At 45.8% G+C, this 17,340-nt stretch overlaps 1 protein-coding gene across 4 annotated transcripts in view; it reads left to right on the top strand.

Annotated features, from left to right (window-relative positions):
* The window catches only part of pde2a (phosphodiesterase 2A), a 303,048-nt gene that overhangs the window by 217,063 nt on the left and 68,645 nt on the right, over positions 1-17,340 (top strand). For all 4 annotated transcript variants that reach the window (XM_073044332.1, XM_073044333.1, XM_073044334.1 and 1 more), the window contains 4 exons: positions 1,435-1,546; positions 4,984-5,023; positions 12,307-12,370; positions 15,108-15,186. In XM_073044332.1, coding sequence (XP_072900433.1) covers positions 1,435-1,546; positions 4,984-5,023; positions 12,307-12,370; positions 15,108-15,186 — 295 coding nt within the window. The remainder of the gene's footprint in view (positions 1-1,434; positions 1,547-4,983; positions 5,024-12,306; positions 12,371-15,107; positions 15,187-17,340) is intronic.

The following is a 17,340-nucleotide window of genomic DNA, read 5'->3' as shown; positions in this document are numbered from 1 at the left end:
TACTCTCCAGTAAAGATTCATACTCTGTCAGTCCAAAAAAATTACATTTACTGGGTTGTGGGTGGAGCTCAGCACATCACAGAAACCAGCCTCCACTCCATGGAATTGCCCGTTGAGTCGGTGGTGAGGAAGGCAAATGCCATGTTAGCATTTATTTCAAGAGGTCTAGAATACAAGAGCAAAGATGTGATGTTGAGGCGTTATAAGGCACTGATGAGGCCTCACCTTGAGTATTGTGAACTAAGAAAAGACGTGCTGGCATTGGAGAGGGTCCAGAGGAGGTTCACAAGGATGATTCCAGGAATGAAAGGGTTATCATGCAAGGAATGTTTGATGGCTCTGGGTCTGTACTCACTGGAATTTAGAAGGATGAGGGGGGATCTCATTGAAACCTTTTGAATGTTGAAAGGCCTAGACAGAGTAGATGTGGAAAGGATGTTTCCCATGGTGGCGGAGCCTGGAAAAGAGGGAACAACCTCAGGATAGAGGGGTGTCCGTTCAAAACAGATGCCAGAAGGTGGTGGATTTGTGGAATTTGTTACCACAGGCAGCTGTGGAGGCCAGGTCATTGGATGTATTTAAAGCAGATCTTGATAGGTTCTTGATTGGACATGGCATCAAAGATTACATGGCCGGGGAGAAGGCCGGGGAGTGGTGCTGAGGAGGGGGAAAAAAAGAATCAGCCATGATTGAGTAGAGAGGCAGACTCGATGGGCCAAATGGCCTAATTCTGCTCCTTTTCCTTATGGTCTTATGGACTCTGTCTATGCTTCCTGCCTTGGTAAAGCAGCCAACGTAATCAAAGACCCCACCCACCCCAGACATTCTCTTGTCTCCCCTCTCCCATCGGACAGAAGATACAAAAGTCTGAAAGCATGCACCACTGAATCAAGGTCCGCTTCTATCCCACTGCTTTCAGACTCTTGAATGGCGCCTGGTACAATAAGATGGACTTTTGACCTCACAATCTTCCTGGTTATAATCTTGCATCTTATTGCAAGTCAGGCTGTTCACTGTATCTTAATACATGTGACAATAATAAATCAATGCCAATCATTTTCCAGAGTGATGGGGGCATGACTATGGAAAGTGCTCCATAAAGGTAGCTCTTCTATTAACCCTTCCTGAACTCTGGGTTCTGCAACACTGGTTAACATGTTAACTAGCTAATCTAGTCACTGGGGGGTGGGAGTGGGAACGACTGAGAGTTTGATCACTAGGATCTGTCAGGGGTGGAGAGGAAGGGGTAAGGTGTCCCAGGACAATTCAGTGGATGGTGTCACAGAGAGGAATGCTCACTGCTGCATGAGGTGGGGGAGGCAGGGACTGAGGGGTGGTAGAATGGTGGAGGTGGCTGTGGCGTTTGAGATTACCCCAGGCTTGTGACGAGTACTGTAACCAACACAGGACTGTGTGTTCCCTCTCTGCCCACAGTTACACGGAGGTGGATGAGCAAACGATTCGGCACTGTTTCCAGTACACAGCCACTGTCCTCACCAGCACCATGTCAGTGCAGAAGGAACAGAAACTGAAGATCGAATGTCAGGTGATGTGGCGGATCCGGCTAAATCTGGACAATGGACCAACTCTTGCTCAGAACACTTCCAACTGGCCCAATGCCCAGCAATCCAGTCGGCCCAACAATCCCCGTCCAATCAACCCAACACCCATCTATCTAATCACTCCACCACCAACCAATCCAGTCACCCCAATACCCACAAATCAAATCACCTCAATCTTCCCTTATCCAATCAACCCAACACCCATCTATCTCATCACCCCAACACCAACCAATCCAATCACCTCAATACCCACAAATCGAATCACCTCAATCTTCCCTTATCCAATCAACCCAACACCCACCTATCTCATCAGCTCATGTTACTCCAGTTCCAGTTACTCCAAATTTTCCCAATTCAATCACCCAACACTCCCTGTTCCATCACCCCAATTCCTACCTATCCTATTACACCTGTGCTCCCAATCCAATTCCCCTATCCAATCACCCTGGCGCCTACCTATCTCATTATCCGAATGCCAACCAATCCAAGCACTGCAAGGTTCAATCACACCCAACACCCACCAATCCTGTCACACAATAATCCAGTATCAAATTGCTCCAGCGCACACCCATTCCATCAGCCCAATGCCTACCAATCTGATAACCCCAACGTTCACCTGTCCAGTCACCCCAATCTCACTTATTCCATTGGCCAATGCACACCAATCAAATTGTGCCAACACTTCCCATCCAATCACCCCAACAACCACCCACCTAAAGACATATTATAAAGCAAAAATTAGTGGGAAGTTGGAGGATTGGGAAGCTTTTAAAAGCTAACAGAAGGCAACTAAAAAGTAATTAAGAAGGTAAAGATGGAATACAAAAGTAAGCTGGCCAATAATAATAAAGAGGATATGAAAAGTTTCTTCTGCTACATAAAGTGAGGTCAGGATGCAGGAAAACGATGCTGGAGAGGTAGTAATGTAGGAACCATGAAATAGCGGACAAACTGAATAAGTATTTTGCATCAGACTTCACTGGGGAAGACACTAGAAGTATGGTGGAAGTTCCAGTTGTCAAGGGGCATGAAGTGTGTGAAGTTACCATAACTAGCGAGAAGGTTCTTGGGAAACTAAAAAGCCTGATGGTAGATAAGTCATCTGGACCAGATGGTGTACACCCCAGAGTTCTGAAAGAGGTGGCTGAAGAGATTGTTAGGGCATTAGTAATGATCTTTCAATAATCACTAGATCCTGGAATGTTCTGAGAAGACTGGAAAATTGCAAATGTCACTCCACCCTTCAAGAAGGGAGGGAGGCAGAAGAAAGGAGACTATAGGCCAGTTAGTCTGACCTCAGTGGTTGGGAAGATGTTGGAGTCGATTATTAAGGATGAGGTCTCAGGGTACTTGGAGGCACAAGACAAAATAGGATGTAGTCAGCATGTCAAGGGAATATCCTGCCTGACAGATCTGTTGGAATTGTTTGAAGAATTAACAAACTGGATAGACAAAGGAGAATTGGTTGATGTTGTGAACTTGGATTTTCAGAAGGCCTTTGACAAGTTTTCACACATGAGGCTGCTTAACGAGCCCATGGTATTACAGGGAAGATTCGAGCATGGATAAAGCAATGATTTGGATGATGGAATTGATGGCTTTTTGCAAAATTTGTAGACGATATGAAGATAGGTGGAGGGACAGGTAGTTTTGAGGAAGTAGAGAGGCTACAGAGGACTTAGACAGATTAGGAGAATGGGCAAAGAAATGGCAGATGGAATACGGTGTCATGAAGTGTATGGTCTTGCACTTAGGTAGAAGAAATGAAAAGGTTGACTATTTTCTAAATGGAGAGAAAATACAAAAATCTGAGACGGAAAGGGACTCAGGAGTCCTTGTGCAGGATTCCCTAAAGGTTAGTTTGAAGGTTGAGTCTGTGGGGAGGAAGGCAAATGCAATGTTAGCATTCATTTCAAAAGGACTAGAATATAAAAGCAAGGATGTAATGTTGAGACTTTATAAAGCACTGGTGAGGCCTCACTTGGGGTATTATGAGCAGCTTTGGGCCCCTTATCTGAGAAGCAATGTGCTGAAACTGGAGAGAGTTCAAAGGAGGTTCACGAAAATGATTCCAGGATTGAATGGCTTGTCATATGAAGAGTGTTTGATGGCTCTGGGCCTGTATTTACTGGAATTCAGAAGACTGAGGGGTGACCTAATTGAAACCTATCGAATGTTGAAAGGCCTTGATAGAGTGGATGTGGAGAGGATGTTTCCCAACATGGGAAAGTCTCAGACCAGAGGACACGGCCTCAGAATAGAGGAGTGTCCTTTTAGAACTGAGATGAAGAGGAATTTCTTTAGCCAGAGAGTGGTAAGTCTGTGGAATTCTTTGCCACAGGCAGCTGTGGAGGCCAAGTCTTTATGTATGTTTAAGGCCGAGGTTGATAGATTATTGATTGGTCAGGGGCATGAAGGGATATGGGGAGAAGGCAGGAGATTGGAGCTGAGAGGAAAATTGGGTCAGCCATGATGAAATGGTGGAGCGGACAAGATGGACCAATTGGCTTGTAGATCTTCTCGACTTATGATCTTATCCAATTGCCCATCAAGTCTGCTCCGCCATTCCATTGTGTCTGATTTATTATCCCTCTCAACCCCATTCTCTTGCCTTTTCTCGGTAACCTTTGATGCCCTGACAAATTAAGAACTTGTCATCTTCTGCAATAAATATACCCAATGACTTGGTCTCCACAGCTGCCTGTGGCAATGAATTTCACAGATTCACCACCCTCCTCCTCATCTCTGTCCTAAATGTATGTCCTTCTATTCTGAAACTGTGCCCTCTGGTTCTAGACTTCCCCACTATAGGAAACAGCCTCTCCACATCCACATAAACACAAAGTTGTTGTGTTTATATCTTTAGCTGTAAACAACTGTATATTGGTAACAACCCGTATATGAGCATGTAGGTCTGTGCGAGTCTTTGTATGTGTGTATGAATGCGTGTGGGACTGCGTGTTCATGAACAAGCATCCACTTGTGTACAATGTGTACATGGGAGAGAAGTGTGCGCGCGTGTGTGTGTGTGTGTGTGTGTGTGTGTGTGTGTGTGTGTGTGTGTGTGTGTGTGTGTGTGTGTGTGTGTGTGTGTGTGTGTGTGTGTGTGTGTGTGTGTATATACTGTATGTGGAGAGACCGCGTGTGGTGTTGACACTCTTGTGCCTGAACCTGGAGGAAGGACCTTGAGTCAGGGCTGGACGTGTTGGAGAACTTATTACCCCATTAACTGCTGACTGATTGCCTCTCCCTTTTGCTCTCACTTCCTCTCCCTCTCTTCCTCTCTCCCTCTCCCTCTCCCCCTCCCTCTCTCCCTCTCTCCCTCTCCCTCCCTCTCCCTCTCTCCCTCCCTCTCCCTCTCTCTCTCTCTCTCTCTCTCTCTCCTTTCTCACTCTCACTCTCTCTGTCTCTCTCTCCATAGGCTCTTCTCCAAGTTGCCAAGAATCTATTCACACACTTAGGTAAGTAAATATAACTTTTTTTCATAAAGATTTGTTTTATTTGTCACATGTACATCAAAATATTGAAACATAGTGAAATGCCTTATTTGCTTCAATGAGCAGCACAGTCCGGGGATGTGCGGGGGCAGCCTGTAGGTGTTACCACACCTGTAATTTACTCACTCTAGCCCATGCATCTTTGCACTGTGGGAGGAAACCCACGCAGAGCGTACAGACTCCTTAGAGACAGCAGTGAAATTGAACCCCGATCAGTGATCACTGGCACTATAAAGGGTTACACAAACCACTACGCAGCTGTACCGCCTCCTTTGGAAAGAAACCCAGTTTGTGCAGTGATGAAAAGCAGCAGACAGAATGTCTTGAGAAGTCCGCAGAGGCAGACATGGATTGGACAGGGCTGCATACCGCCTGGGGGAGAACGTCACACTCAGAACGAGATGTGGTTTAACTAATGCCGGCCTGCTTGTGAGAATCATACCTGTACGCCCGTGTGGATAAAACCCACTTCAATCTCCAGCTAGCGGGGGTGGGGGGGGATGAACTCCACGGGTTACCTGGAATCATAGAGCAATAGACCCTTCGGCCCAGTCAGTCCGTGCTGACCATGGTGCCCATCCAGCTAGTCCCAGTAGGGGTGACACCATAGTGCAGCGGTTAGTGCAACGCTGTAACAGTCCCAGTGATCTGGGTTCAATTCCCGCCGCTGTCTGTAAGGAGTTAGTACATTCTCCCCTCATTCCTCCGGGTGCTCCGGTTCGTTCCAAAGACGTACGGGTGTAAATTAATTGGACACCTGGGTGTAATTGAGTGGTGTGGGCCTGTTACCTTGCCGTATCTCTAAATGAATAGAACCATAGAACACTACAGCACAGTACAGGCCCTTCAGCCCTCCATGTTGTGCCGACCCATATACCGTAATTCTTTAAAAAAAAGTACTAAACCAACACTACCCCATAACCCTCTATTTTTTTCATCCATGTGCCTGTCCAAGAGGCTCTTAAATACCCCTAATGTTTTAGCCTCCACCACCATCCCTGGCAAGCCATTCCAGGCACTCACAACCCTCTGTGTAAAAAAAACTTACCCCGATGTCTCCCCTAAACTTCCCTCCCTTAATTTTGTACATATGCCCTCTGGTATTTGCTATTGGTGCCCTGGGAAACAGGTACTGACAATCCACCCGATCTATGCCTCTCATAATCTTGTAGACCTCTATCAAGTCTCCTCTCATTCTTCTACGCTCCAAAGAGAAAAGCCCCAGCTCTGCTAACCTTGCTTTATATGACTTATTCTCCACTTATTCTCCAATCCAGGCAACATCCTGGTAAATCTCCTCTGCATCCTCTCCATAACTTCCACATCCTTCCTATAATGAGGTGACCAGAATTGAACACTCTAAGTGCGGTCTCACCAGAGATTTGTAGAGTTGCAACATGACCTCTCTACTCTTGAACTCAATCCCCCTGTTAATGAAGCCTAGCATCCCATAGGCCTTCTTAACTACCCTATCAACCTGTGCAGCGACCTTGAGGGATGTATGGATTTGAACCCCAAGGTCCCTTTGTTAAATAACTGACCATTAATCCTGTACTCAGTCTTCTGGGTTGTCCTTCCAAAATGCATCACCTCACACTTGTCTGGATTGAACTCCATCTGCCATTTTTCTGCCCAACTCTGCAGCCTGTCTATATCCTCTTGTAACCTTTGACCACCTACAGCTCCATCCACAACTCCTCCAATCTTTGTGTCATCCGCAAACTTACTCACCCATCCTTCCGCCTCTACATCCAGGTCATTTATAAAAATCACAAATAGCAGGGGTCCTAGGACAGATCCCTGCGGCACTCCACTAGTCACCGACCTCCAGGCAGAATACTTTCCTTCCACAACTACCCTCTGCTTTCTTCCTTTAAGCCAATTTTTTATCCAAACAGCCAAGGTCCCACTTATCCCATGGCTCTCAGAGAGGGAGAGCGACAGAGCGACAATATAAAAAATAAATAAATACGGAAAAAAGTCCTGCTTTTGGCCCACATACCTGTCCAAGAACTTCTGTCCCCTGATTACTTTTAAATCTTTCTGCTCCTGTGCCTTACGGTCTTATGTCTTATAAAGAAAGGACTGATGAATGAAGGGATAAGGGGGATAGTCCCGATGAAGGGTCTTGCCTCTCTGTAGATGTTGCCTGACCTGCTGAGATCCCCCAGTACGTTGTGTGTGTGTGTGTGTGTGTGTGTGTGTGTGTGTGTGTGTGTGTGTGTGTGTGTGTGTGTGTGTGTGTGTGTGTGTGTGTGTGCGCGCGCGTGCGTGTGTGTGTGTGTGGATTCGCCTGCGGCTTATTGCTTCTGCAATGTATTGTGTTTGTCAGCTCCTTATTGTCTCATTTGTACTGCTCCTGTTTTCCTGCACATGTAATAGCCTGAAGACAGAGGAAATTGGATTTACTATTCAGGTTATGCTAATAGATATTGCGCCAACAGGAGCGTCTCCTACTACTGATTGTTATTGAATGCATCGCCTCTTCCTCAAATTACACATCAAACAAGCTGCCAATGAACTGACCTTAAAGGCAGAGTCTAGGCAGTCACCTGGAATGGTATGAATCTAGGGGAATGTTGTAGAACAGAGAGATATAGGAGCAGAATTATGCTGTTTGAGTCTGCTCCGCCAAGGCTGATTTCTGATCTCTCAAACGCATTTTCCTGCCTTCTTCCCATAACACTGAACAGATAAAATAAATCAGCACCCTTTGGCCCACAATGTTGTACTATCCTTTTAACCTACTCTAAAATCAATTTAACCCTTCGTTCCTACATATCCCTTCATCCACGTGCCTATATATCATCCACGTGCCTATCTAAGAGTCTTTAAATGCCCCTAATGTCGCTATGGGTGGGGTCTCTATGGAAATAAGGCAAACAGGTAGTGAGGTCATGGAACCTATACAGATTGAAGAGGAGGAGGTGTTTGCTGTCTTGAGGCAAATCAGAGTAGATAAACCCCCAGGACCTGTCAGGGTATTCCCTCGGACCTTGAAGGAGACTAGTGCTGAAATTGCAGGGGCCCTGGCAGATATATTTAAAATGTCAGTATCTATGGGTGAGGTGCCGGAGGATTGGAGGTTAGCTCATGTTGTTTTGTTGTTTAAAAAAGGCTCCAAAAGTAATCCGGGAAATTATAGGCCGGTAAATTTGACATCAGTAGTAGGTAAATTATTGGAAGGAGTACTAAGAGATAGGATCTACAAGTATTTGGATAGACAGGGGCTTATTAGGGAGAGTCAACATGGCTTTGTGCTTGGTAGGTCATGTTTAACCAATCTATTAGAGTTTTTCGAGGAAGTTACCAGGAAAGTGGATGGAGGGAAGGCAGTGGATGTTGTATACATGGACTTCAGTGAGGCCTTTGACAAGGTCCGCATGGGAGGTCAGTTAGGAAGATCCAGTCGCTAGGTATACATGGAGAGGTAGTAAATTGGATTAGACATTGGCTCAATGGAAGAAGCCAGAGAGTGGTAGTGGAGGATTGCTACTCTGAGTGGATGCCTGTGACTAGTGGTGTGCCACAGGGACCAGTACTGGGTCCATTGTGATTTGTCATCTATATCAATGATCTGGATGATAATGTGGTAAATTGGATCAGCAAATTTGCTGATGATACAAAGATTGGAGGTGTAGTGGACAGTGAGGAAGGTTTTCAAAGCTTGTAGAGGGATTTGGATCAGCTGGAAAAATGGATTGAAAAAATGGCAGATGGAGTTTAATTCAGACAAGTGTGAGGTATTGCACTTTGGAAGGACAAATCAAGGTAGAACATACAAGGTAAATGGTAGGACACTGAGGAGTGCAGTAGAACAGAGGGATCTGGGAATACAGATACATAATTCCCTAAAAGTGGCGTCACAAGTGGATAGGGTCATAAAGAGAGCTTTTGGTACATTGGCCTTTATAAATCAAAGTACTGAGTACGAGAGTTGGAATGTTATGGTGAGGTTGTATAAGACATTTGTGAGGCTGAATTTGGAGTATTGTGTGCAGTTTTGGTCACCTAATTACAGGAAGGATATTAATAAGGTTGAAAGATTGCAGAGAAGGTTTACAAGGATGTTGCCGGGACTTGAGAAACTGAGTTACAGAGAAAGGTTGAATAGGTTAGGACTTTATTCCCTGGAGCGTAGGAGAATGAGAGGTGATTTGATAGAGGTGTATAAAAGTATGATGGGTATAGATAGAGTGAATGCAAGCAGGCTTTTTCCACTGAGGCCAGGAGAGAAAAAAACCAGAGGACATGGGTTAAGAGTGAAGGGGGAAAAGTTTAAAGGGAACATTGGGGGGGGGGGGGGGCTTCTTCACACAGAGAGTGGTGGGAGTGTGGAATGAGCTGCCAGATGAAGTGGTAAATGCAGGCTCACTTTTGACATTTAAGAAAAACTTGGACAGGTACATGGATGAGAGGAGTTTGGAGGGATATGGTCCAGGTGCAGGTCAGTGGGACTAGGCAGAAAAATGGTTCGGCACAGCCAAGAAGGGCCGAAGGGCCTGTTTCTGTGCTGTAATGTTCTATGGTTTTATGGGTGGAGCTATATCCCTACCAAAGGAGGTGTAGGGCGTTCCTTCCCTCCCCTAGCTGCAGGTCACCCTGGGGCAAGGTGTGGCACCTGCTTAGCCCTCCGTCAGGGTCACGTGAAGCCATGGGAGCAGGTGGTGGATGGTCGTTTGAGCAGCTGGTGCATATCACAAGTCCTGGTTATGTGACCACTAATGCCAGGCAGATAATCTCTGAAAAGTATTGATAATGGCTGGGGTCAGCTGTCTTGTAAAAGATACTGCCCAGAAGAAGGCAATGGCAAACCACTTCTGTAGAAAACTTTTCCAAGAACAGTCATAGTCATGGGAAGACCGTGATCGCCCATGTCATAACACGTGGCAGATAATGAATGAATGAACTGCCTCTACCATCACCACTGGGAGTGCATTCCACATACTCACCACTCTCCTCTGACTTTGTTCTGACATCCCCCCTCATACTTTCCTCCAATCCCTCCTAAACCTTGTTCTGACATCCCCCCCTACACTTACCAACAATCACCTTAAAATTATGTTCCATCATATTAGCCACTTTCGCTCTGGAAAAAGTCTTTGGTTATCGACTTGATCTATGCCTCTTATCATCCTGTATGCCTCTATCAAGTCACCTCTCATCCTCCTTTGCTTCAAAAAGAAAAACCACAGCTCACTCAATCTATCTTCACTAGACTTGCTCTCTGATCCAGGCAGCATCATGGTAGATCTCCTCTGCACCCTCTTATCGGCCTTAAAGGCACAGTTAAGGCTGTGAATCTAGGGAAGTGTTGTAAAATAGGGGTACCTAGGATTCCAAAGACATGATTCTCTGAAGGTCTGGTCACAAGTAGACAGGTTTGGCATGTTGGCCTTTGTCGGTCACGGCACTGAGTGTAGGAAACTCAAGAGGTTGCGGGTAATGGTATCTGGAGTAACACACACAGAGCTGAAGGGTTTCAGCAGGTCAGGCAGCATCATTGGAGGGAATTAGATAGTTAACATTCAGGTAGTTAACCCTTCATACCCTCCCTGGGAAAAGACCCTCTGTCTACTCTTTCGGAGTCTCTCATGATCTCATAAACCTCTATCAGATCTCCCCTTAGCCTCCACCGCTCCAGAGAGAACAACCCAAGTTTGTCCAGCCTCTTGTTATAGCTCAACCATTCAGAATACTTCCAGCTGTAACACACACCAAGTGCTGGAGGAACTCAGCAGGTCAGGCAGCATCTATGGAAAAGAATAAGCAGTTTACTTGAGTCGTGGTGAAGAGCTTTGGCCTGAAACGTTGACTGTTTATTCCTCTTTATAGATGCTGCTTAACCTGTTGAGTTTCTGCAGGTAGAGGTGTGTGTGTGTGTGTGTGTGTGTGTGTGTGTGTGTGTGTGTGTGTGTGTGTGTGTGTGTGTGTGTGTGTGTGTGTGTGTGTGTGTGTGTGTGTGTGTGTGTGTGTGTGTGTGTGTGTGTGTGTGTGTGTGTGTGTGTGTGTGTGTGTGTGTGTGTGTGTTCGTTCCAGCATCATCTGCAGATATCTCTTGTGCTTATGCTTTCAACAGTACATCTGTACAGGTTTATTAAAGTATTCAGTGGTAAACAAAAGTTCCTGAACCTCGTAAGGAAGTAACGAAGTAGTTTGTTATTTACAAAACTAGTATTTACTGGCCCCTTGAGAAGGGGGAGGTGCAAGAAGATGGCATGGCGCAGGTTCTGGGTCTCTTTGATGATGTCTACAATCTGTACCTGTACTGTACTGTTCTATGTTTTAAATTAACCAGCCGGCTCAGTGGCTCCTTCTGAGGACTGAGCAATAAACACTGCACTTCCCAACAATTGCCAGGTCACAGCCAGGTTTATTATCCCTGGCATCTGTCGTGAAATTTGTTGTTTTGCGTTGCAGTACAGAGCAAGACAGAAAAAAATCACTATAAGTTACCATAAGAAATAATTTAAAAAGTGGTGAAAAAAGAGAGTGAAATAGAGAGGTGTTGTTGGTGGGCCATCCTGAAATCTGATGGCAGAGGGACGAGGCAGAGTCAGAATCAGCTTTATTGTCACTGGCAGATGTTGTGAAATTTGTTTTGGGGCAGCAGTACAGTGCAATATATAGAAATAAAAACTGTAAATTACAGTAAGGAGTGTATTGAAAATTAAATAATTAGTGCAAAAAGAGTGGAAAAAGTAGTGAGGTAGTGTACATGGGTTCAGTGTCCATTCAGGAATCTGACGGTGGAGGGGAAGAAGCTGTTCCTGAATCACTGAGTGTGTGTCTTCAGGCTCCTGTACATCCTCCCTGATGGTAGCAATGAGCAGAGGGCATGTCCTGGGTGGTGAGGGTCCTTCATGGTGGGTGCCATTTTCTCCAGGCGTCGGCTGTGGAGGATGTGCCTAACTGTGGGGAGGGGGAGGCTCAAGTCCCTAATGGAGCTGACTGAGTCTACAACCCTCTGCAGCTTTTTCCAGTCCTGTGCTGTGGCCCCTCCACGCCTAACCGCGATGCAACCAAGGCTCAAAGTAAACTTACTATCAATACACAACCCCGAGATTCATTTCCTTGCGTGAAATCACACGAAGAATCTCATGGTTGTGACATATACAAGTGTGCCGGAGTCCTGTAAAAAAGAATCTCAATTCTTGCTGTTTCCATGTAAAGCTTCTTCTCCACATTAGAAGGAGTTAGGAACACTCGGAGGGTTTCAAGGTGACTGCCTGTTCTGACTTTTGCAGATAACGTTACAGTGCTCCTTCAAGAGATCATTCAGGAAGCACGCAACCTTACCAACGCGGAGAGGTGAGTCCCACTGACAGGTACGTACTGGGACTGCAGCGACAGCTTTCTTTTCTCAGCAAGAAGACTGGCAGCTTGAGCTCCAGTCCAGAGATCAGGCCTTGGTTACACAGAGGGAGTGGCCTCTCAGTCCGAGGTGAATTGATATTCTTCTTCTTCTTAAGCCCAACGCCTCAACTGAGGCGAAGACCTCCAATCAGAGTCCTTTGTCTTGGGACAAAGTTTGATTGTCCCCTTGGCTTCTGCTTTCACCCTGTGACTTCACACATCTTCTCAGTGAAGGTCCTTCCTTTCCCAGGGATGAGGTCTTTGGAGCGTTTGTTGACATTTCTGTAGCTCTGGGTTTTTATAGGATGGGGTAGCTGACCCCATGCCCAACCCTCCTCCTTTAGCAGACAGGCTTGGATCATCCATGGTGGTGTTTGAACTGGTACTGGAATTGGTTTATTATTGTTGCATGTACTGAGATACTGTGCAAAGCTTGTCTTGTGTACTGTTCATACAGATCGAATCATTACACAGTGCATTGAGGTCGAACAAGGGAAAACAATAACAGAATGCAGAGTATAGTGTAAGAGTTACTGTAAAAGTGTAGTGCAGGCAGACAATGAAATGCAGGATCCTGACAATATAAGAGATTCCGCAGATGCTGGAGATCTAGAGTAACTCAGCAGATCAGGCAGCAACTATGGAAGTGAATAAATAGTTGACGTTTCAGGTCAGGACCCGTCATCAGGGCTGGAATGGGAGGGGGGATGACAGAAGGTGTGGGGAAGGAAGGAATATAATCTAGAAGGTGATAGGTGAAACCAGGTGACTGGAGGAAGAGGGAATGAAGTAAGAAACTGGGAGTTGATAGGTGGAAAAGGTAAAGGTCTGAAGAAGAAAGAATTTGATAGCAGAGGAGAGTGGACCATGAGAGAAAGGGAAGGAAGAGAGGACCGGGGGAGGGAATAGGCCAGGGAGGGGAAGAGAAGGGGTAAGGGGGCAGAATGGGGAACTGAAGAAGAGGGAAAGGGGGGAGGGGGGGTATTACCGGAAGCAGGAGAAGTTGATCTTCATGCCATTAGGTTGGAGGTTACCCTGACGGAAAATGCGGTGTTGCTCCTCCATGCCGAGAGTGGCTTCATTGTGGGGGTAGAGGAGTCTATGGGCCGACATGTTGGAATGGGAGTGGGGATTGGAATTAATGTATCTGCCTCTACCACCACCCCCCGCAACACGTTCCACTAACCCACCACTCTCCGTGTGAGAAACACTTACCTCTGACATCAACCCTACAGTTTCTTCCAATCATGTCAAATGGATGTCCATTAGAACATCAGAGCATACTACAGGTCCTCCGGCTCACTGTGTTGTGCTGATCTTACTGTCAATCTAACACTTAGCTAACATTTAGCCCTCCTCTCTTAAACGTCCCTGCTGTATCAGCTCTACCCCAACCCCAAGCACCCACCACTCTCTGTGTAAATAATCAATCTCTGACATCTTTACACCCGTGCCCTGCCCCATACTTTCCTACAATCACCTTAAAGTTGTGCTCTCCCATAATAGTCACTTCCTGGGATAAAGTCTCTGGCTGTCCGCTCCGTCAGTGCCTCTTATCATCTTGTACACCTCTACCAAGTCTTCTCTTATCTTCCTCCTCTCCAAAAAGAAAAGTGCTAGCTCACTCAGCCTAAGACATGCTCTCTAATTCAAGCAGCATCTGTTAAATCTTAAACATAAGAGATTCTGCAGATGCTGGAAATCTTGAGCAACACCACACAAATTGCTGGAGGATTCCAGCAGGTCAGGCAGCATCAATGGAGGGGAATAAACAGCAGGTGTGTGGAGCTGAGGCCATACAACCATAAAATATAGGAGCAAAATTAGGCCATTCAGCTTGTCAAGTCAGGACTGGAAAGGAAGGGGCAGTAGTCAGAATTCCCCCTGTACTCTCTCTAAAGCTTTAACATCCTTCCTATAATGGAGCAACCAGATTTGAACACAATACTCCAATTTTTACTCAGGTTGAAGGAATTTAGTGAATCTCAGGTTAAAAGCATTTAGTGAATAAATCCAATGATTAAAGGTGCCACAGGAAGACAGGGATCTTCTCAACAAGGATCCCTTCTGAAGAGGGAGTTTCTTCTGATGCAGAACCCCTCCTAAAGAGGGAGGCTCCATGGCACCTTCCTCCTTACTAAAGAGAAAGTCTTTTTATCAGACCCTCTCCATAAAAACATCTCCTCTTCTTAAAGGGGGAGTTTCTACCCAGCTAATTATTTTATAGGAAGCGCTGCTCATCATTTTAAAGGGAACCGCTATCCATTGCCTACATCTTTGAAGAAACTCTCAGTCCATTGGCTACACTTTTTAATGCTAGTCTGTTTCCATTGGCCACTGCATTGAAAGAGACCTCTCCCTATTGGTTACAACTTTTATAGAGGCTATCTCCTCATTGGTTACACCTTTCAAAGGGGCTCTCTTTCCATTGGTTACACCTTTCAAAATGAGTCTCTCTCCTCATTGGCTACACCTGCTACAGATGGTCTATTCCCACCGACTACACCTTTTAAAGAGCCTTCTGATTGGCTACACCTTTTAGCGGGCTGGCCAGTCCCCTTTAGTTATACCTACTATAGAGTATCCCCATTGGCTGTACCCATTAAAGAGGGTCTCCCCCTGCCCAGTAGGCAGTCACTCCCCTCGATGTCTGTCAGTGATGTTAAACTCATTCCCTCTTTCCCTCCCACAGCTGTTCAGTGTTCCTGTTGGAGCAGAACAACAAGGAGCTGGTTGCAAAAGTGTTCGACGGAGGATTTGTAACTGACGAGGTGAGGGGCTTTCTCTGGACAAACTGACAATGTCTGGCTGGGATGCGTCACTGGGGCTCGTGGCCACTGAGTCTGTGAGAGCAGAGTCTGTCTGTACCACACAGATTCGTGCTACAGGACTGAGGAGAGGATGAAAGTTGAATAACACAGGAAGGAAGAGTGCTTGGGGGTAATTTTCAGCGCTTGAAAGGCCATTCAACCCAAGATATCTATTAATTCATAAATTATTTTGGTAATTGGTTTATTATTGCCACATATACTGACGTACAGTGTAAAAACTTTGTTTTACATGCCATTCATACAGCTCACTTCATTACACAGTGCATTGAGGTAGAACAAGATAAAACAGTATCAATGAAGTGTAACAATTACAGAGGAAGTGCAGAGGTAGACAATAAGATTCAAGGCCATATTGAGGTTGATTTTGAGGTCAGGAATCCATCTTATCATACTAGGGGATTGTTAAATAGTCTTGTAACAGTGGGGCAGAAGCTTTCCTTAAGCCTGATGGCAGATGGTTTCAGATTTTCGATTCTTCTGCCTGTTCAGGGTGGGTTGTGTATATGATTATGTTGTCTGCTTCCCTGAGGCTGTGACAAGTGTAGGCAGAGCTCACGGAGAGGAGGCTGGTTTCCGTGACACGCTGAGCTGTGCTCACAACTCTCCGCAGTTTCCTGAGGTCGTGGGCAGAGCAGTTGCCGTACCAAAGTGCGATGCGCCTAGATGGGATGCTTTCCATGGTGAAGCGATTAAAAACCGGTGAGGGTCAAAAGGGCTATGCTGAATTTATCCAAATAAGCTGGGATCCTTGCAATATTCAGAACCATACAGTTCTGAAGCAGACCACTCGGCCCTATTTGTCCATACTGACCAAGATGCATGTTTACCTTAATCCCATTTGCCTCCCTTTGGCCTATAACAAGTTTGTCGTTCAACTATGCACGTGAGTACAGCCATAGGAAAGGGCAATCCTCTGGGGCCAAGCTGCAAAACGCAGAGCCACCAGCACATGCAGCACCTAGTTATGACAGCAGATAAACGTGCAGTCACTAAAAATAATACAGCCCAAGTCTGAGAGTCATAGCCTGTAGTTTATACAATATAACATATAACCATATAACAATTACAGCACGGAAACAGGCCATCTCGGCCCTTCTAGTCCGTGCCGAACGTTTACTCTCACCTAGTCCCACCGACCTGCACTCAGCCCATAACCCTCCATTCCTCTCCTGTCCATATACCTATCCAATTTTACTTTAAATGACAATATCGAACCTGCCTCTACCACTTCTACTGGAAGCTTGCTCCACACAGCTACCACTCTCTGAGTAAAGAAATTCCGCCTTGTGTTACCCCTAAACTTTTGCCCCCAAACTCTCAACTCATGTCCTCTTGTTTGAATCTCCCCTACTCTCAATGGAAAAAGCCTATCCACGTCAACTCTATCCATCCCCCTCATAATTTTAAATATCTCTATCAAGTCCCCCCTCAACCTTCTACGCTCCAAAGAATAAAGACCTAACTTGTTCAACCAAAATAGATATTACATGGGATGTTGACCTGGAGCCATGTTTCTGTAAGAACAAACACGCAGCAGTTTCTCATCATGCACTGGTGCAGCTGCAGACGAATGCACTCCAGATTGCTTTCCACTGATTGAACACTAGAGGGCAGCACCTATGGAAGAGGCCAGCCCCCAACCCAGAGCAGAATCAAGCACATAGCCCCTCTGCTTTTTCCCACTCTGCCTCCAAGGATTATACCCACTATGTGAAACACTTACCCCTCTCACCAAAAACCCTATGCCCTCTCGTTTAAACTCCTCTACCCTGGGGAAAAGACTTGGGTTGTTCACCTTATCTGTGCCCCTCATGATTTTATAAACTTCTATGATGTCGCACTCCACCCCCCCCCACCCCAGCCTCCTAAGTTGCAGGGAGAAAAGCTCAAACCTATCCAGTCTCATCTCAAGCTCTCTAAATATTGAAAGGCCTAGATCAAGTGGATGTGGAGAGGATGTTTCCGATTGTAGTGGAGTCTAGGACTAGAGGGCACAGACCCAGAATAGAGGGATATCCCTTTAGAACAGAGATGAGGAGGAATTTATTAGGCCAGAGAGTGGTGAATCTGTGGAATTCATTACTACAGACTGTT

The sequence above is a fragment of the Hemitrygon akajei genome, chromosome 4, assembly GCF_048418815.1.
Source record: "Hemitrygon akajei chromosome 4, sHemAka1.3, whole genome shotgun sequence".
NCBI classification, from domain to species: domain Eukaryota; kingdom Metazoa; phylum Chordata; class Chondrichthyes; order Myliobatiformes; family Dasyatidae; genus Hemitrygon; species Hemitrygon akajei.
Note: the sequence above shows the minus strand (reverse complement) of the source record. Positions and strands in the feature narration are given on the sequence as shown.